Source organism: Arvicola amphibius, chromosome 3 (assembly GCF_903992535.2).
Source record: "Arvicola amphibius chromosome 3, mArvAmp1.2, whole genome shotgun sequence".
Lineage (NCBI taxonomy): Eukaryota > Metazoa > Chordata > Mammalia > Rodentia > Cricetidae > Arvicola > Arvicola amphibius.
The window spans coordinates 175,408,925-175,429,626 of NC_052049.1; the positions used below are offsets into that span (position 1 = coordinate 175,408,925).

At 47.5% G+C, this 20,702-nt stretch overlaps 1 protein-coding gene and 1 long non-coding RNA gene across 5 annotated transcripts; one reads left to right on the plus strand and one right to left on the minus strand.

Moving 5' to 3' along the window:
- The first annotated feature begins 74 nt into the window (after positions 1-74).
- Ccdc51 (coiled-coil domain containing 51) lies at positions 75-19,315 on the plus strand. 4 transcript variants are annotated; one of them, XM_038322873.1, is made up of 4 exons: positions 75-715; positions 16,222-16,541; positions 17,717-17,881; positions 18,342-19,315. In XM_038322873.1, the coding sequence occupies exons 1-4, from the start codon at positions 649-651 to the stop codon at positions 19,095-19,097; spliced, it is 1,308 nt and encodes a 435-aa protein (XP_038178801.1). In that variant the 5' UTR covers positions 75-648; the 3' UTR covers positions 19,098-19,315. The 4 variants fall into 4 exon arrangements, with proteins under 4 accessions (XP_038178801.1, XP_038178803.1, XP_038178800.1 ...); XM_038322875.1 differs by lacking the exon at positions 75-715 and adding an exon at positions 8,469-8,543; XM_038322872.1 differs by lacking the exon at positions 75-715 and adding an exon at positions 8,632-8,945.
- LOC119809774 lies at positions 3,523-8,402 on the minus strand. Its single transcript, XR_005284671.1, has 4 exons — positions 8,299-8,402; positions 8,146-8,201; positions 7,976-8,063; positions 3,523-3,959 (listed from the first exon to the last, which is right to left on the minus strand). It is a non-coding gene; the product is annotated as an uncharacterized LOC119809774 (long non-coding RNA).
- Positions 19,316-20,702: the final 1,387 nt, after the last annotated feature.

Sequence of the window (20,702 nt, forward strand, 5' to 3'; positions counted from 1 at the left end):
AGCTGGCGGGCTCAGAGTGATGACGTATGCAGAGCGCGCCGTTACACCTGACAGGTTCCTGCCTGTTTCGGCTCAGGACGGCTAAATCGCCGCTTGTGCTGGGGCGCTGTGCAGCTCTACCGGGATTACTCGTGTGGCGGGATCACGGAGCATCTGACCAACAGCACCCGTGGCTGTCCCCCTGGCTTATGTAGAACACTGTGCCTCCGAGGGGCAGTTAGCCTTGAATCGAGACGTGCAGGATTCAGGGGTCAGCTCTATTTCACCTCACGCTTCGCGGTTGACTCACCTGCCTGTGTCCGGAGACTGTCTTAGGGAAGAAGGCTGGAAGAGCAGACTTGGGGAGGAGAAGGAAAGCAGCGGTTCTTCTGAAAGCGGGGATCTTCCAAAATAGCGAATGTTTCGAGTATGTGTGAATTTGAGAAAAGTTTGGGAAGGGTGAGCTCGAGAACGGTGTTCCTGTTCAGAACTTCTCGGACTGTTAGTTTTCATTTATTTCTCGGAGAGTCTTTATGTTCTGAACACTGGTTTTATAGAGATGAATGAAGGCCAAGAAGTCAAGGAAAGCTTCCTGTGAGAGTGGTCCTTGAATTGCCCAACAGGTTGAGGGGAAAATGGCAAGAAAAATGGGTAAGAGGCTGATGCGCGATGTTACTGAGAAATATTCAACGTCGACAAGGATACCAGGTGGAAGTTATTGCGACAAAGAGAGGAGGTAAAACTTCCAGGGGAGCAAAGACTTGGGTTTTGCTTGGGTGTATAACAGGCTTTTATGAGCAGAAGTGGTGGGCGAAACAGTTAGCGGGAATGGGGATTGGAGAGCAACAGGATCAAGACTTTTTTACTCCGCTTGCTCGATGCCAGACTTAGCTTGTGAGCCTATTAATTTCCTAAAATATCGAGTGAAAGGAGAGTGCTCAGGTCTAGAATGCCTTAGGTCTTCTGTTTTTTTAGATTTGTTATTCTTTATGTATATGAGTGTTTTGCCTGCATGTATGTCTGTGCACCACACGTATGCCTGGTGCCTACAAAGGTCGGAAGGCATTGGCTCATTTAGAACTGCCTTAGTTTTTTTTTTTTTTTATTCAACTGCTAGTAGTTTCCCTTAGCTTTCCAATATAATTGAGATGTAACCAAAGCTGGCCTGAAACCCCAAAATGTCCTTCCTTCTCTCTGACTGCTGGGATTATAGACCCGAACCACCCTGTCAAGCTGTTTTTGTTTCTTGAGATGGCCTCACTTCCAATCCTCCTGTGTCAGTCGCCAAGTGCTAGAATTGTGTGAGTTACCATGCCTGACTGAATACCCAAGTCTTAATAACTAAGGTCTGTGGCTCAGAAAAGAGACAGGACTGTTCATTGTCAGGTAGGATTAGATTCCAGAAAATAAGAAAAGTAACTTCTGTTGGGGGGAGGGGCAGGAAGCCATGACTGCTGACTTTTTGTTTTTGTTGTTCCCAGCAGCTTGGGGCTGGGAGCCAGCTGACAAGACCCCATGGTCCTAAAGCTCAAAGGAGGTGCTTTTTTTTTTTTTTATGTGTATGATTGTTTCACTTACATGTATGTCAGAGGCCAGACGAGGGCATCAGCTCCCCTGGAACTAGAATTACAGGAGTCACCATGTGGGTCCTGGGAACTGGACCTTGGCCCTCTAGGACAGCCAGTGCTATTAACTGCTGAGCCATCTCTCCAGCCCCCAAGTTGGTGTTTTAAATTCTGATTCTCTTGAATCAGCTGACCGAGTGCTGGGTGTGAGCTGGGCATGCCTATAATTCCAACTGCTCAGGAGGCTTAGGCTGGGGAAATCACAAATTCAAGGTCTGCCTGACCTACTTAATAAGATCCTGTCTCATAAAAAAAGATATCCTCAGGGAAGGTTTATTACTATTCCCAGTTGTATGAATGGCCTAGAGGGAAAATAAGTCTTGTGCCTCCCAATTAGGATTTTCAGGAAATAGATATGGGGATTGGACAGTGTTAAAATTATTTGCTTAGAATATTCAAGGCTCTGGATTTGATTTCCGGCATCCTGTCTCCCCTAATTTAGGATCACATTTCTGGGCATGATGGCACCAATCTGTAATCCCAGCTGAGGCAGAAAGATTTTAGTTAAGGCCCTCCTAGTCTTTATGGACCGAGTTCCAGGCCAGTCTGTGATAAGACCCTATCTCAACTCCCTCCTTCCAAACAAGATTGGTTTCTAGTCTGGAGTTTTTTACTTAGTGGTTGGTGGCAGATAACATCTGGTAAGAACTACCACTTTACAGAGTATAATCAGGGAAGAGTCACTAATTTTTTTTCCAGAACTGGAGTCTGAAAACTAGGGCTCTTCGCATGAGCTACATCCCTAGCCCCATTTTTTACATTTTTGTGACTGTTATTCAGTCATGCCTTCAAATTGTGATCCTCCTGTCTGTTTCCCAAGGAGTTAGGATTTTCTAATGGTAAGAGGAGAAATTGAGTTGGTGACACAGTGAAGGGCTTGGGCTTCCTCACTGCTTTGCAAGGATCTGTATCTGTGTGTGCTTGCTATTTGTGTATTTCTTAGCCACTAACAAAAGCAAACAGAAAACACAGATCTGGGCATTAGTGCCTCATGCCTTTAATCCCAGTACTTGGGAGGCAGGCCTGGTCTCCATAGGACAGCTAGGGCTGCATGGGGTGCAACCTAGCAAGCAAACAAACAATAAACACAGCGAGAGCCTTGTAGTGGTGGTGCATGCCTTTAATCCCAGCATTGGGGAGGCAGAGACAGGTGAATCTCTTTGAGTTCGAGGCCAGCCTGGTCTACAGAGCAAGTTTCAGAACAGGCTCCAAAGCTACACAGAGAAACCCTGTCTCGGAAAACAAAAACAAGCAAATAGACAAAAAACAAGTGAGGTTTGTCTTTACCCCAGACTACTGTGGCTGCAAATGGACTAGAGGGTGAATAGTAGAAATCAGAAGGCAAGGAATGGTGTCCAGACCACTTAGAGCAACAGTGGCGGTTTGTCACCCCTTTGGGGGGCCACATATCATATATTTACATTGCGATTCATAACAGTAGCAAAATTAGTTATTAAGTAGCAAATGAAGATAATTTTGATTGGGGGTTACAACAAGAACTGTATTAAGGGATTATAGTCTTAGAAAAGTTGAGAAGCACTGCCTTAGAGCCTGATTTTAAGAACTTTGGCTTCTGTTTTTTTTAAGTACTGAAGAATGTTAAGCCAACGAGAAACAATTATGAGTTGTAGTTTTAACAAGATCAGCCTTTTCCTCCTTTGCATGTTGAAGCCCAGGCTTGGGAGTCTTATTCATTGAGGCAGGGTGTCTCAACTGAACTCAGAGCTCACCTGTATTATGGCTAGCTAGCTGTACAGCTTGCTCCAGGGACCCCTTGTCTCTGCCTGAATTACCGTAGTTTGCTTTAAACACATGGCACCTTCAATATGAAAGACAGGTGGTTTTCTTTACAAAGTATACTTCCTTTTACTAGTCTCTGAAAAAGCATACCATCAGATAAAGAACCACACAAGAATGATAGCCTTTGAATGAGTTGGTTTAATTCAAAGTGATACAGAATTCAGAGTACAACAAAGACGAAACAGCAGGCTCTGGCAGGATTCCAGATTGGGTTCACTTTAAATTCACAGCTGAGGTAGGAACTGCTGAACACTAGAGACAATGAGCCATTGTATTATTTATTTTATTATTATTTTTTTTACAAAAGTTTATTACAATGTACAACAGGCTCCAGGATAACACTTCATTCTAACTATAGGTGGCAATGATGTTATATTATAGTAGGGAATCCAGATGTTTAACAGGCTCCAGGATAACACTTCATTCTAGCTGTAGATGGCAAAGATGTTATGGCAGGGAATCCAGATGTTTAAATAGGAATGGAAGAGGGTCACCATCATCTCAAGATATGAGGAACAGCTTACTTTTTGCCAGATTTCTTAATTCCACCTGTGGCTGCAAAAAAAAAAAAAAAAAGTCAATCAGGGAAAAATATACTTGTGGCTAAAAAGCCTCAGGGGTCCTGTTAATACCTGGGGTATTTACTATGACACAAACACGCAAAATTCCTTCATCAACATCATCTCTCCTACAAAGACAGAGCATAGCTGAGGCAGGGGCAAGGACTCAAGAGCTGGAGACTATCTATACTATTGTATTCTTCAGATTGGCTTATGAATGCTCCTCACAGCAACCCACATTACAGATAAGTAGTTCTGGATGTCTGGTGACTTCAAGGTTATAAACTAGTATGTGAGAAGCCTCAATTCGCATCTGGTGGTTTGTCTTTTCTGTTTTTATAGTGTTTTATTTTTTGTTTACAGTAAAGTCTTAAAACAGTAAGGGTGGCTTCGAATTTACTCTCCTTTTTGGTGGGCTCCCCCCATTGGTTTTTTGTTTTGATTTTTCCTTTTTAAAACAGAGAAAGAACACAGAAGCTGGTGTGTAGGGAGGTGGAGAAGACCTGGAAAGAGCTGGGGGAGGAGAAAACATGACCAAAATATGATGTAGGTTCCCCCCGTATACCATTGGTTAATAAAGAAGCTTCCTTAGACCTATCAGAGGGTAGAATAGAGCAAGGCAGGAATTCCAAGCAGAGATAGAGGAGAAAGTAGGCAGAGTCAGAAAGACTCCATGTAGCCACCGCAGGAGACAGATGTGCCAGAACCTTGTCGGTAAACCATGAGCCTCGTAGTAAAATATAAAATAGAAATGGGTTAATTTAAGATGTAAGAGCTAGCTAGAAATACACTTAAGCTATTGGCCAAACAGTATTACAAATAATAGTTTCTATGTGATTATTTCGGGTCTTGGAGGCCGGGAACGAATGAGCAGTCTCCGCCAACAAACATATACTGTATGAAAAAATGGTTTTAATCAAGTATGGTTGTGCATGTGATTAGCCCCAGCACTTGAGAGGCAGGGACGAGTCTGAGGCCAGCCTGGTCTACACACTGAGTTCCAGCACACTCAGGACTACAGATAGCAAGTGATTTTCAGTCTTCCTAAAGCTGCAACCTTTTAATACAATTCTTCATATTGTAATGACCCCCACCACAGGATGGTTTTTGTTACTACTTTCTAACTGTAATTTTGCTACTGTTATGAAACATAATCCAAATATCGGTGTTTTCCAATGGCCTTAGGCAACCCATGTGAAAGTGGTTTGACCCCAAGGGATCATGACCCACATGTTGAGAAACCTATCTCAAAAAAATTCATCTTGCCGGGCGATGGTGGCACTCGCCTTTAATCCCAGCACTTGGGAGGCAGAGGCAGGCGGATCTCTGAGTTCGAGGCCAGCCTGGTCTACAAGAGCTAGTTCCAGGACAGGCTCTAGAAACTACAGGGAAACCCTGTCTCGAAAAACCAAAAAAGAGCTAGTTCCAGGACAGGCTCTAAAGCCACAGAGAAACCCTGTCTCGAAAAACCAAAAAAAAAAAAAAAAAAAAGAAAGAAAGAAAGAAAGAAAATTCATTTTTTTGCCTCAGTCTCCCTCAGCCTCCCCAGGTGTTAGGATTATACGCCACCATGCCAGGGCTCTACCTAAGAAGCCTAACTTCTAATTGCATACTTTTTTTCCCTTTCATATTTTATGTGCTTGCATTTGTGGGCCAGAAGCTCACCCTAGATTGTATTCCCCATCAACCTAAGTGTTTTTTGTTTTTGAAATGGTATCTCATTGACCCAGAGCTTGCCAAGTCACTGCCTCAGGAATAACTGCATATTCTTAACTGCCACACCACAACACACTATATCCCATTTTATATTCCTGGACTGGCTTATTATGCCTTCAATTTAAAAATACCACTCCAAAGCCGGGCAGTGGTGGCGCACGCCTTTAATCCCAGCACTCAGAGAGGTGGAGGCAGGCAGATCTCTGCGAGCTTGAGGCCAGTCCAGTCTACAAAGCGAGTTCCAGGACAGCCAGGGCTGATACACAGAGAAACCCTGCCTCAAAACAAAACGAAAGCTACTACATTTGGTACTAAGTAGGTAATTAGTGAAATGTTTGTACAATTAATTATGCCTGACATAAGGATGAGGTGCAGCAGAGCAGTGGTGGCACACACTTTTAATTCTAGCATTCGAGAAGCAGAGGCAGGTGGATCTCTGAATTTGAGGCTAGCCTCATCTACATAGTGAGTTCTAGGACAGCCAAGGCTATACAGAGAAACCCTGTCTTGAGGGGAAAAAAAGAATGAGGGTGTAAAAGAACTATAACAAATCTTTTGATAAATTAGGCAGAGTCACATCTCAGCATTCTGAGGACAAGGTAGCAGGATAAGGAATTCAAGGCAAGCTCATGTCATATCAGGAGACCTTGTTTAAAACAAACAGGAAGCAAGCCCAAAATAGATGGTGTTCAATAAAAAGTATTACCAGTTGGATTTCCCTATCAGAAATTCCTGGGACCAGAAGTGTTTAGGGCTTGGGGGACTTTTGTATACACACATTTCAGGGATGGGACCCAATTATGAACACAACACTCATTTATGCTTCACACACAGCCAATGCATATAGTCTGAAGCTAATGTAATAACACTTCCACCCCCACATGCAATGTATATAGTCTGAAGCTAATGTAATAACACTTCCACCCCCACATGCAATGTATATAGTCTGAAGCTAATGTAATATAGCACTTCCACTTCCTCAGCATTCTGACTGCAGCTTATCACCCAAGGCCAGGAGTAGATTTTCTACTTCTAACGAGGTTTCAGAGATCTGGAGCATTTTGGATTTACACATTATAAATGCTCAATCTGTATAGGACTTCAAAGTTTGAACCTTGTTAACATAAACACAGATTAAAGGAAGGCGCCAGGTACCTGACTTCATTGCCGTGTGGATAATAAGAGATCAAACCTACTGTAATAGGTCTTGGGGTGACAGTTTCCAGTATATGCCACACTGATACCAGGCAGAATCAGCACTAGTTAGAAAATGCAAAATAGTGCTTTTACAGTGTACACAAAGCCAGGCTGGTGGCACAAACTCCAACCTCAGCCATCTAGGAGATGAAGGCAGGAGAATCATAAATTCAAGGCCAGCCTGAGAAAATTAGCAAAAACATGTCTCAAAATAATAATGATGGTAGAGGTCTTGTCTAGCATGCGTGAGGTACTGCAATAAAAAAGAATAAAAAGAGGCAAAACAATTAAACAAAATAACAAAAAATGGGATTAGAGTGACAGTTCAGCAGTTAAGAGTGCTGGCTGCTCTTCCTGGGGACCTGGGTTCGATTCCCAGGTCACAACCATCTGTAACTATAGTCTCATGAGATCTGACAACCTTGTCTGGTCTCTCAGGGCATTGCACACACATGGTATAGGGACATGCACGAAAAACACTCATACACAGAAAACACAAAAATAAGACTGCTGGGCCTGTAATTCACTCCTAAGAGGCAGAACCATGGGGAAGATTGGGTTAGCAAGGTATAGTGAGAAACGTGGGGCATAGGACACTGTTCCCCGGCATAGTCACAAATAAACACAAAATAGCACGCAGGGCAAAATAAATATTAAGGACCCTGGACTTTTATCTTTTAGTCTAGACACACCCAAATGTGACTCAGGACTCAACATTACAGATATGTAAGCAGCAAGTAAAAGTTCTACGTTCTAATGTAACAAACTATAAAGAAGCCAGAAACTGGACGCTGTTCAAAAGCTTAGCTATATGCATCTGTCCGAAGTACATTTTCGTGTTTCCATTTCTGTGGCTTCCCTACGGACTGGAAGCCCAAGGTGTCCGCGAGGCAAGAGATTTTATTTTCTGGCCACATTTCCACTCCCATCCCTCCGTACTGCTGCAAAGCCAACACAGGCCGGGGGCTTGGCCAGCGTGGACACGAGGGTCCCGCAATTCACCAAGGACCCCAGAACACCAGGAAGACCTGTTTGGCCCTCGTACCTACACTGGCTCCGAGCATTTGTCTCTCAGAGCTGCGCTCGACCCTCACTTACCCAGGGGTCCCTTCCCCGCGGCCTTGGCTTTTAGCTCCTCGAGTTTCTTCTGCTCCTCTTTTTGTTTCTGCTTGAAAGCCTTATCTTCCTGCGGAGAGGCAGAGCAGGTTCACTACAAGTCAGTCACCCACTCCCTCAGCGCCCGCCCGCGCCTCCGCTCCCGTCCTCACCTCGTCCATTTCCTTAGTCTGCTTCTTGGGCTGTTTCAGGGGCTTCTTTTTGCCACCTGTGGGCGACACGAGCATGCTCGGCCCATCCCCGCCATCCATCGCCCTCTTCGTTCTTCCCCGTCCATCCGTCCCCCAGACCCCAAACAGCCTTACCTTCCCGGCCCGACATGGCGCCTCCAGACACCCCCTTCTCCAGACCCTGATCCTAAGCCGGAAACGGAGCTTACTGCTGGCGCCTATGCCGCGCGGCGGGCTCGCTGATTGGCTTCTAAGCAGGAAGTTACCCTCACGTCTTTTAAAGGACGCGCTCTCCAGGGGAGGGTGCTACCCGGTCAGAGGTCATTTGAGTGGCAGCCGCGGGGCTTACCGCTGGAGCCTAATAGGCTTAGGCTCTTAAGGTACGAGGCGGAAGGCTCTTTCTTCCGGGGGGGACAATCCGAAACCTCGGGGAGGGGGTGGGACTGGGGGGGGCGTATGGCTATAAGGCCTGTCATCATGCACAGATAGAACGTGGTTCAGGTAGAGTGGCAGGCGCGTGCGAAGCTCCTTTCCGGAACCCAGGAAAGCACAGCTGGCTGGAACAATAGAGAATGGGAGATGGCCGTGGCCAATATCGCCTGGATCTCAGCTTCGGAAGCCGCGGGAAGAAGTTTGGACTTTATGAAATAATGAGTGTAACCATTTGCAAATTCTTTCTTCTTCTGGTTCATTTTTGTTGACTATGTACTATATAGACAGTACTCTGGACTGGGGATTGAGCAAAGCTGACATTGTAGCAAGGCAAACCTACAGCAAAGTAAGTAAGTAAACTATGTGTCACATATTATGTGACCTGTCTAGGAAGAAAAAAGACTCAAAGAAAGTGGTTATGGAATGTTCCGGGGGGGGGGGGGTGATAGGGTGACTAGAAAAGATCTCTTCATGGACTATTTGAGCAGAACTTGACGAAGGCCACGGAACAAATATAAGCAGGGAACAGCTAGCCAGTACCAAGGCCCTGAGGTGAGGGATTGCCTCCTGCGGTCCAGTCCTTCATGACTGAAGGGAGGGAGAAAAGAGACCCTAGTGGGAAGTGCAGTCAGAGAGGAATGAGTCGGATCCCCTGTAAGCTGTGAAGACTTTGACTTTTGCCTTGAAGGAAACATGGGACTGTTGAAGGATTTAAGCAGAGACCTGAGATTGCTGGCATCTGAAAAGACCACTGGCTGTTTGTTGATAGCTGACCTCAGAGACTGGGGTAGAGAGGCAGAAGCCCAGGAGAGATGGTCCAGCCGCAGAGTGTTGTCATTGAAACCACTTTGTAGCCCTGGCAGAGATAGAAGGGATGGGCACCTGGTTTTAGAAAGTCAGTGGAATTTTGCTAATCGAGTGGATTTGAGATCAGAGAGAAAACTGAGGTTTAGGGTTATGTGAGGCTGTCAGTCTAGCATTTGTACATGAATTACCGTAAAGCATGGTGGAGAAGAGTATGGCAAAAGCATTGTGGTAGATAAAGTTAGATTAGATTTTACAAGCAGTGGTATGGGCTGGACATGTAGGTAATATAGAATCTGGAGGAAAAGTCTTGACTGAAGAAGTCACAGATGTGGGGTGTGTGTGTGCACAAGGGTCTTACACATTTAGACAACTATACTCCCAGCTTTTTTTAAAAAAAAATTATTTATTTATTTAATATGTATACAATGTCCTGCCTGCATGTATGCCTGCCCGCCAGAAGAGGGCACCAGATCTCATAGATGGTTGGGAGCTAACGTGGTTGCTGGGAATTGAACTCAGGACCTCTGAAAGAGCAGCCAGTGCTCTTAACCTCTGAGCCATCTCTCCAGCCCTACTCCCAGCTTTTGGAAAAAATATTATTTTTAATTATGAGTGTGTGTGCGTGCGTGCGTGTGTGTGTGTGTGTGTGTGTGTGTGTGTGTAAAAGAGAGTGAGCAAGCAAGAGAGCGCTCAGAAGCTAGAGCCATCAAGTGCCCCAGACTTGGAGTTACAGGCAGTTGCGAGCTGCCCAGTGTGAGTGCTAGGAACCAAACTCTAGTTTATATTCCCTCTTAACCATCTCTCCAGCCCAGTTATTCTTCTTCTTTTTTTTTTTTTCCGAGACAGTTGGTTATTATTCTTTAATAATCTAAAACTCACTATATAACTGTATAACTCAGCTACTTAATTTGTACAATTCAGTGATTTTTTTAATGCATGAAAGATTATGCAAATATTACTACAACCAATGATAGAAGCATTTCCTCTTGCTCTCTCTGGGGTTTGAAACAGAGACTCCCTGGGCAGTGGTGGCACACAACTTTAATCCCAGCACTTAGGAGGCAGAAGCAGGAGGATCTCTGTGAGTTCTAGGACAGCCAGGACTACACAGAAAAATCCTGTCTCAACAAACCGGGCGGGGAGGGGCGTTGGGGGAGAAGAAGAAAGAAAAGAAACAGACTCACTGTGTAGACTGGACTAGCCTGGGACTTGAGGAAGTCTGCCTGCCTGCCAGCCTCCTGAGAGTTGGGATGGCAGGTATAAGCATCATTTTGAGTATGATGAGTGCTTTTGCATTCTTCTCCAACATTGTAGCCCAGGACTTCCCCCATGTGAGGGAAATACTCTACCCCCTACCTACATCCCTAGACTTGTAGCATTTTGTTTTGGTTCATTAATAGATTTTTAATTTTTATGGGTATGTGTGTGTGTGTGTGCCTGCTTGTCCATCCATGTACCACATGTATGCAGTGCCTATGGAAGCCAGAAAAGGGAGTCGGATTCCCTAGAGCTGGAATTATAGGTGATTGTGAGCCATGTGATATAGGTCCTGGGAACTAAGCCCTGGACCTCTAAAAGAGTAGCAATTATCCTTAACCACTGAGGCATCTCTCCCAACCCCCAAAACCAGTTTTTTGAGTTTGTTTTTGAGACAGGGTGCTTACTGTGTAGTCTGGATTAGTCTAGAGCACGCAAAGATCTGCCTGCTTCTGCCTTATGTGTGCTTGGATTAAAAGACATGTGTGTCATACCCAATAATAATGTAAATTATTTAAAAATATGTTTTATTACATATGTGTGTGATGTAATATTATATATGTAATATATATATATATATATATATATATCTCATTATTATTGGTGGTTGTTTTTTGTTTTTCAAGCAGGGTTTCCCTGTGTAGTCCTTGCTGTTCTGGAACTCCCTCTGTAGATCAGGCTGGTCTCAAACTCATAGAGATCTGGCTGCCTCTACCTCCCAAGTGCTGGGGTTAAAGTTATATGCCCAGCTTTTTATTTATTTATTTTTGAGGCAGCATCTATGTATCCTTGGCTGACCTGGAACTTACTATGTAGACCAGGCTGGCCTTGAACTCATAGAGATCCGCCTGCCTCTGCTTCTTGGGTGCTAGGATTAAAGGCGTGCACCACCACCCCTAGCCCTTATATTTTATTTTAATTACATGTACATATGTGCGTCTGTCTGGAGGAATGTACACATAAATGCATGTGCCCATAGAGGCCAGAGGAGGGCGATGACTCCCTATAGTTGGAGTCCCAGGTGGTGGCAAGCACCCATCTGCTTACTGGGAACCAAATTTGTCTCCTCTGCAAGACCAGTATGCTCTCTTCACCACTAAGCTGTCTCAGCCCCTCTAGCATTTTTAAATCCAGAAAACTGTATGCGAGAGGAACCTGAGCACCACGTCTTGGGCTGCAAAAGTGTCTGGCCATTAGGGAGATGAGGACAAGTGGAAGCCAATTGAAGTGGCCTTTGAATGAAGGGGTAGCTCTCACAAGGCACAGGCCGATGAAGGGCAAATGCCATGAGGGTCAAGGACTGGTATCATATTTAGTGGAGGAGGTGATCTATAAGAAACAGGTGACATTTGGGCAGATACATATCTGGACAGGGGTGGGCACAAAGGCAGAGAGGGTTTAAATGGGAGGAAAACAGTGGAGATGGGGGTCTGGCAACCTGTCAAATCATCTGATGGCACACAGGGACAAAGAAATGGGGCAGTTGCTAGATGAGGTGTCTCAATGACTGAGCAGTGTCCGAGGCTGCGTGTTGCTCTTCCTAAGAGGCGGGAGAAAGTGAGGACTAGAGATCTAGGTCACTGCTTGCTTAGCATGTGCAAAATTCTGACTTCTATTCTTTTCTTGCATTTTTCTTCTCTTTCTTTCTTTCTTTCTTTCTTTCTTTCTTTCTTTCTTTCCTTCTTTCCTTCTTTCCTTCTTTTGTTGTTATTTGAGACAGGGTTTCTCTGTGTAACAGCCCCGACTGTCCTGGAACTCATTGTGTAGACCAGGCAGGCCTCAAACTCACAGAGACCCGCCTGCCTCTGCCTCCCAAGTGTTGGGATTAAAGGCACGTGCCATCACTGCCCGCCCAGCAAGATTCTGGGTTTAACTCCCAGCACTACAATCAGGGGCTGTGGCTGGGCAGATACTGACAACTGAGAAAGGCTGCTAGAATCTGTAGACGTGCCCCCTCCCCATTTCAAGTTTCTTGGTGAGAGACAATCAAACTATCAGCTGCAAGTGAGGGTAAGAGACAGGTGACAGGCCGGGCGGTGGTGGCGCACGCCTTTAATCCCAGCACTCGGGAGGCAGAGGCAGGCGGGTCTCTGTGAGTTTGACGCCAGCCTGGTGTACAGAGCAAGTTCCAGGTCAGGCTCCAAAGCTACAGAAAAACCCTGTCTCGAAGAAAGAAAACAAAGCAAAACAAAAAAGGCACATGACAAAAGTGTGAGGAAGGCAGGGTCGGAAGCACGCAGTCATCTGGCGGCAGTGGGAGACCTGATCTGAAAGGGCAAGAATCTGAACTCGGTCCTTAGGCTCCTGCTTAGTATGGCCTCTGTCTGTCTGTCCAGCCTCGCCCCCTCCAGCTTACCTCTGCCTTACCTTCTAGCTGCATTGGCCACCTTCCGTGTTGTAGACAACTCCAAGAGCTTCCCAGCTTGTCCCCTGCCAGCATAATTTTTCCCTTGTTGGTTGAGGGTCCTGTAAGACACCTGTGGATGGATGTCGTTGAAATTGAGAGACAAGCAGTGTGTGATGGGGTGGCAAGGAGAGGCTGGAAGGAGGGCGTAGAGCAGGGCAACAAGCTAGGAGTTATTGACATTTTTCTCTTTGAAGTTTCTGCTATTACCAAGTGCGTGTTCGTGCTAGGAAATGCATATCTGATACAGACAGCAGGAAAGGTGACTAGTAAGGAGGTCGTCAAGGAAAACCCTACTGCAAGGGGACCATGGAAGAAATAGATGAACCACATAGTCTCATGGAGGAAGCAGAATGTCGCTGTAGGAAGATGGCAGGGCTCAGATTCATGCAGGTCATGCTTAGTGTGTCAGAGTGGTTGGAGCAGAATATGGCTATGGAAAGAAGAGAGAGGGGAAGTTGGGAGGGCCTGAGCTCACTGGCTTCTGCCGGATCTCTTTATGCCAAGTGACTTGGAAACTGGAGGCTCTGCTCCTCCTCGTGTTTTAGCGGACCCTTGAGCTGCTGTGTCAGAAACAAGGTTTCGGGCTCCTCTCTGCCAGGTATAAGTGACGTTCCAGGGCACTGAGAGCAGACAGCCAGCGGAGGACAAACCAGGAGCTGGACTGAAAGGATGGGGGAGGTTGAAAAGAAGCAGTGACCTCAGGAAGAGATGGGGACTTTGAAGGCTGTAGGGCAATCAGAGATGTCTGAGTGCCTCTTAATTTTGGGGACCTCTGAACCATAGAATGGGGTCAAGAGAGCAGGGAAGCGGCTGTAGGTGTAGTGATACAGGGCTTGTCCAGCAAGTGCTAGGCTCTGCTGGGTTTGATCCCTAACACTGAGAGGGCTGGTAATAGAGGTAGGTGTGAGGCCGCAGTAAACGCAATGGCCAACTCATTCCTACCAAGTGTTGCTGGGAAGGATAGTGGGTATTGCGCTTGGCTGTAATGAAAAGTATATTTACATAACTATTCTAGGGCGGTAACCTCTGTTCTGAGGGCCCTGGTATTGGGGCTTGGGATGATCACCCAACCACCAGGGCACGAATATTGTAGGCTGCCTTGGGCATGGTCCTCCAGAGTTCAGGTAGCCCTCCAGCTTGGAACCAGTGTCACTGAGATGCCCTCTTCTGGGTCTCTCAGCTGGAGCCTACTTTGACCAGAGGGTATGTCCCTGTCTATCCAGTTTTGTTTTCAAAAGGACCAAGAGTCTCTCTGATGCTGCGAGCAGGTCTGTACATGAGGAAGCCCCTCATACCTGTGTTTGTTTACATATATCCTTTCCGTGTGATTAAGTTAATATGTAATAGAGAAGAAATTATCAAAATTATCCTGCCATCTCCTAGTTACCACCTGTGAGAAGTTTTATGTCTTGAAACTAAGGAAAGACATCTTAGCCACAGTTTGAGGAAGCCTTTCTGTGTTCTCCACTTGGCCCTTCCTCCCCTTCTGTGGCCGACTCCCTTTGCTTTCTCTGGTTGGCCACCAGATGTCGCTCTGGTCAGCATTTTAGGGCTTAAAGTGGTTTGATCAGAGGACAGTGCCAGGTTTTTCTGAGATTCTGAGTAACCTAGCCCTCCCTTTGGGGTTCTGAGTCCATTCTGTTCTTGGGCTGGGGCAGTGCCTGACTCTGGGTACTCCCTGTCCTGTTCAGGTCAGAGGAAGTAGGTGTTGTTAGGGCCCAAACCTGAAAGCCAGCAGAGAAGCCTGCCATGCTGAGCAGTGGCTGAGGCTGGGGAGGAAGCCTGGAAATGTGAGACAGGGACTGGGGAGCCTGAAAAGTCAGTGGGAGGGCAGAGTGATGGTGTGACCTGAACCTAAGAAAAGCACGGGGAAAACAGGTTTCCCTCTCTGGAATTGTCCTTTCAAAGGAGAGCTAGTGGCTAGCTCAGTAAGTCTGGAAGTGAGATGTGAGGGACTTGGATAAAAATGACTTTGGAAGTTAACTTTCCCCCTCGTTCTTGGTTTTACCACTCCCAAGGGAGCTTTTTTTGTGTTTTTGCAGGACGGGGGATTGAACCTAGGGTCGCAGGCATGCTAGGCAAGCGCTCTGTCACTGAGCTATATGCCTAGTCCTTAAAATGCATTTTTACTTTTTGCTAGTATTTTTTTTATTATTATTTTGTTTACTGTTGCTGTTTGAGACAGGGTCTCAACTATGTAGCCCTGGCTAGCCTGCAACTTGCTATATAGACTAAGCTGTTCTTGAACTTCAGGCCTTCTGCATCAGCTTCTAAAGGAGCTGGGATTACAAACCTGTACCATCAGACCAGCCCACAGGGCCTGTGTTAATCTTTTTGTCATCATGAGCAACCCAGGTTTGAGGATTTTCTCTGGTATTACCATAAAAAGCAAACACCAAGATTCTCACCTAGGTCCTGTCAGAGACCTAGGAGATGGTGTGTGTGTAGTTGGGGGGTGACAGGTGTTAAGTATTTTCTGAACGACAAACCTCTCCGCTGACGCAGTAATCCCAATCAAACCAAATTAGACTGAATTAGAAGATACTCAGGTTTAAGAATGCCAGCATTCCTGGGTGGCACCCTGGAAAAGCACGGAGAGGGTGAAAGGAGAACTGGAATGACCACTGGAGAGGGAAGAGGGGAGACCATGTGTTCATTCTCTGGGGGGCAGCTTAAATAGCCAGTGGGAGTGATCTAAACTCTCCCTGGGGAGGGGTTACCGTTTGGTGGGCTTTCTTGGAGGTGGAGTCTGGACTGTGGCCACTCCCAGGGGAGGGAGCTTATGCCAGGAGCTGGGGTGAAGCCCCCAGCCAAACATTCCAGGATTTTTTGGATAAGGATGTTAGGGGTTGAGGTGACGCTTTTAACTAAACATTTTTTAAACTCCTTGTATATATGTATGCCAGGGGACTGGGGTGAAGCTCCCAGCCAAACAGCAGGGGAGGTGGTTTTTAAGGCTTCTTGGGAGGAGAGCAAAGATGCTCTGATGAGGTTTTCCGTAAATGTGTTCCCTCTTCCTGCAGACTCATAGGAAAGCCTGGCCTTCCCCTTGCTGTAGGGGCGGAATTTAGTCTGTTCAGCACTAGCATTGGAGACCTGCCTGAAGTCTGGCCTTTCTTGGTCAGGGGCTTATCTGTCTGGTCTCTTCCTCACAGCTCCTCCAATGACACGGTACAGCCCCGTGTTTGCCATGCAGCACATTGTGGGCATGCCCCATGTACCGGTACGGAAAAGCTTCTTGGGAATGGACCTCCTTGTGACAAGGACTCTGTGCAGTCCCGGTCCCAACCAGCCCAGAGAGAAGCGACCAGAGGCCGCAGCCTTAGGGTTGTATCATCGCCTCCCCGCGCTGGGAAGAACACTGGGCCACACCATTCAGCAGCAAGCGGCCTCCACAGCCAAGGCTTGGTGGGACAGATACGAAGAGTTTGTGGGACTCAATGAAGTTCGAGAGGCCCAGGGGAATGTAACCGAGGTGAGGAGAGGAGCCAGTGTGCTTGCCTTTGCCTTCGTTTGGGGAACTACGACTTGGGCTCCCAACAAAACAGTTCCCAGCGGCACATATAATGACAGCTGGGAACGGTGTGGACACTGTTTGAGACAAGGCCTTCTGTATCCTTGACTGGCCTTGGAGTCTCTCTGTAGCCGAACTCCTGATCTTCCTGTGTCCACCTCCTGAGCTTGGGATTTCAGCTGTGTGCTGCCACAGCTGGCCTTCTTTTCTTTCTAAGACAGGGTTTTGTCCAGAACTTACAGTATATTCTAGCTGGCTGCGAACTCGTGATCTTCCTGCCTCAGAGCTGAGATTATAGGCATGGGTCACCACACCCAGTTCAGACTTGCCTTTTCTGAAATGAACATCACTGGTAGAAACATTTGACTCTTTCTCACGCGGAAATCTGGGGCTGTTCTACTGGGGTAAAGGTCTCTCCGTAATTAGACCCACGGCTCTCTGCTAAAATGCCCTAGCTAATGACTCCCCAGTTGTATTAGGCCAGCAAATTGTCCTTTGTGGATTTTGCCTATGGTGTGAAGACAGAGGGCACTGGGAAACATTATACTGGGAAGTAGACGAGCCGCCTGTGGTTTTCAAGTCCTTGGTGGCAGCGGGAGTGCATCCCATCACCTGCCCCCTTCCAGATACAGAGCAGTGTGGCAAAGGAGGAGGAAACTGAGGCTTAGGCACATGGAGTCTCTTCTCCTTGGATCCTGTTTGTACCAGTGAGCTTTGCAGAGTTGGAATTTCCAGGGCCATCAGTTGGAGGCTGGAGCTATGCTTTGGTGGTGGCACTGCAGGCCTCGGCAGCACACTGGAAACAGCGTAAGGACATTGCTTCCTCGCAGTGGTTTCCATCGACAAGAGTTGGCTGGGATTAGTGGACCAGGATTGTGTCACTGTTTGCTTTTTGCAAGTTTCTCAGGGGCATGTTATTTCTGCTTGAATGAATAAATCCAGTGCTTCACATGGGCGTGGCCTACGGCTGCATGTTGAGCATGCCAGAGTGAGCCGGGATTAAGGTCCAAGAACTGTTTCTACCTTTCACAGTGACACCCCAGTGACCCCTGTTCAGCTGTGGCCTTGTTAGCTGTGAAGCTGAGCCCGTATGGGGATGGACAAAGGGCTGATGGCATCTGACGTTCTCTCTGCAGGCAGAGAAAGTGTTCATGGTGGCTCGTGGCCTTGTCCGAGAGGCTCGGGAGAATTTAGAGGCACAGCAGGCTAAGCTGAAGGAGGTGAGGGACCGTTTGGATCGTGTCTCCAGGGAGGACAACCAGTACCTGGAACTGGCCACTGTGGAGCACCGGATGCTGCAGGTGAGCCCTCAGGAAGCAGCCCTCAGGCACCTGCACACTGCCCTAGGCCCCAGCACAGCAGGTTGTGGGAGTTTAACCCTGACTGTTAATTAGAAGCTCCTAAAGTGGCCATGGCCCCAGGCTTCCGGAGCCTGTGTGCCTGTTCTTTCCTAAGTACTGGGCTAAGAGTCCAGCTAAGGACTGACACCCAGATGGTTGAAGAGCGTGTGGAGGTGCTGGCTCAGGGAATGCCACCAACTTATTTCCTAGAGACGCGTTCTGCATGACTGCCCAGTGGGAAGATCTTGTGGCGGCCTTTCACACTTCCCCCTCCCCAGCTCTGCTCCTACCGCCAGCCAGGTGTTTTTTGTCTTCTTCAGGCAGCAGGTGTTTGTGGAGCCAGGGGCAGGGGAGTGGCCCTGTGCCACTGGCTGCAGTCACAAGCTCCTGGTTGCTGCCTGACACCACTTTGCTCCCACAGGAAGAGAAGAGGCTCCGAGCAGCATACGTGCGTGCAGAAGACTCAGAGCGGGAGAAGTTCTCTCTCTTCTCCGCAGCTGTGCGGGAGAGTCATGAGAAGGAGCGCACAAGGGCTGAGAGAACTAAGAACTGGTCCCTCATTGGGTCAGTCCTCGGAGCTCTGATTGGTGTGGCTGGCTCCACCTATGTTAACCGTGTCCGGCTACAAGAACTGAAGGCCTTACTCCTAGAGGCACAGAAAGGGCCTGTCAGTCTCCAGGAGGCCATCCGTGAACAGGCTTCTAGCTACTCCCTCCAGCAGAGAGACCTCAAGGACCTTATGGTGGATCTGAGGGGCCTGGTACACACTGGGCAGAGCCAGGGCTCCGGGTCACCAACAGGGTCCTCTTCTACCCAAGGGAAAGACATAGAAACCCTTTCAGCTGCCATGAGAGAACAGCTCAGTCATTCCCGGCAGGTCCATTCCTGCCTAGAGGGTTTACGAGAGCAGCTTGATGGCCTGGAAAAGACTTGCAGCCAGATGGCTGGGGTGGTTCAGCTCGCAAAGGCTGCGGCACATCCAGGCCCCGTGGATCCAGTAGATGGGACCCTGCCCAGCTCTTTGCTGGAACAAGGGAGCATGATCTTGGCCCTGTCTGATATGGGGCAGAAGCTAGAAGCACAAGTCAACAGAAATACTATCTGCAGCACGCTGGTCACCTGTGTGACCTTTGTGGCCGCGTTACCTGTGCTCTACATGCTATTCAAGACCAGTTAGCCCTGGGATCCTTCTTCAAAGGGGCCTAAGGGTGAATGTGGCGGCTGTTGGTGATATAATCAGCCTTGTGCATTCAGCCTCAGAGCGAGTGTCATCTAAGGAGCTGACCAGCAGGTGATTTTTATTTTGTAGGTAATACTTATTTACATAATTATTAAAACTTTCTGTAAATATGCAATTAAAATATCTAAGAATTTTTATTATTTAAAAGACTTTTACATCAGACTCAGTTTTGTCATTGACTTCAGAAATCTGGGACGTGGGGTTCTGTCTGAAGTGAGAGAATTTACCCTTTTTTACCTCATCTTGGTCATAGCTCAGGACTGTGTTAGGTGAGGTTAGCCCTGAGATCTAGATTCTCACTTTGAATATTCTGACTTACCCTCTGCTTGCTGGGCCTTCCTGTCTAGGGGTTCAAATGAACAGAACCTAGCCTGGTGCGTAGCTTTTTGCCATGGGGTAGGGAGGAGAGGAACTTCCTGGTTTTGATGTTGACGTGTGCTCAGAAGAAAAGAAGAGATGGAGGACATCATTACAGATCCGTGGTTTGTCTGCATCCTTGATGCCCTGGTGCAAAGTACTCCCCGTGCAGCCTGGGCCCTCGAAAGGCAGGGGCCTAGTTCAGACCCATGCTGGTGGCAGCATGGAATAGTTAAAGGTGAAACACGGTGTGGACTGCCCTGAGAACTCTGACCGCTTTTCAGAGGAACAGTGACCCTTGACTTCCTCAGTTAAATGGCGTGGGTGGCCTTGTGTAAACAGAATATGTGGAGTGTTGTTCTGTGCCTGAGTATTAGAGGTGTAGAACCATCGTGGGGAGTCAGTTTAATAGCACTCCCCAGAGGGCACCCTCACCCCCAAGGTCACCACAGCTGTACACTTCAGGTGGGAGCTTGTTTGTGCCTGTGGAGCCAGAGTGTTTCCACCAGGAGCCTCTACTCTTGGATGCTGTGCTCATCCCTAAACAGCAAGCATGGCACAAATGGCTCCTCAAGTTCTTTGAACCTCTGAGAACCCAGTCTCTTGGTCATTTGGACACTTCATTCTTGGTATACAGTGGTTCCCAAGGGGTGAAACAACCCCAGCACCTAAGGGTGTTCATACTCCTGAAGGGCCAGGAAGTGTCCTCTCTGTACGGATGAGGCCAGGCTCCCCTCTGGGATAAAGTTAGCTCCAAGGAGAATGCACTTGAGTAAGTGGGTTTGAGAGCAGACTCCCCACACACGGAAGGCGCTCTCCTATAAGTTGCAGAAGTGGAAGGGAGCAAGGGAGCAAGGGAGTCAGGGCAGACCGTCCCAGCTGAGGTGGGGATAGATCTGGGAGAGCTGTGGAACATAAGTAGAGGGTGGGGAAAGGGGCTTGGAGTCCTGGGCTGGCGCTCTGAATGTCAGGCCTGGGGTGAGGGAACCTGGAAGGGTTGTCACGATGTGCTGACGCAGTCCTAGGTGACTGAAATCAGGTGCTGAAGGTGGGGGTGGAGGAAAGGGGTGATTTGGGACCTCAGGGGAAGGCTGTTTTAGACGTCACCAAGATGAGTGAAAGGACCCTGTCTTGCGGTTTCAGTAGCTGCGATGGAACACCATGGCCAAAGCAAGCTGGGGAGGA

Bases quoted from the DNA above. Each gene is read 5' to 3' on its own strand.
- Ccdc51 (XM_038322872.1), top strand. From the start codon at position 8,867: ATGTACTATATAGACAGTACTCTGGACTGGGGATTGAGCAAAGCTGAC. The intron at 16,542-17,716 runs GTGAGGAGAGGA...TTCTCTCTGCAG, and splicing joins CCCAGGGGAATGTAACCGAG to GCAGAGAAAGTGTTCATGGT. The intron at 17,882-18,341 runs GTGAGCCCTCAG...TTGCTCCCACAG, and splicing joins TGGAGCACCGGATGCTGCAG to GAAGAGAAGAGGCTCCGAGC.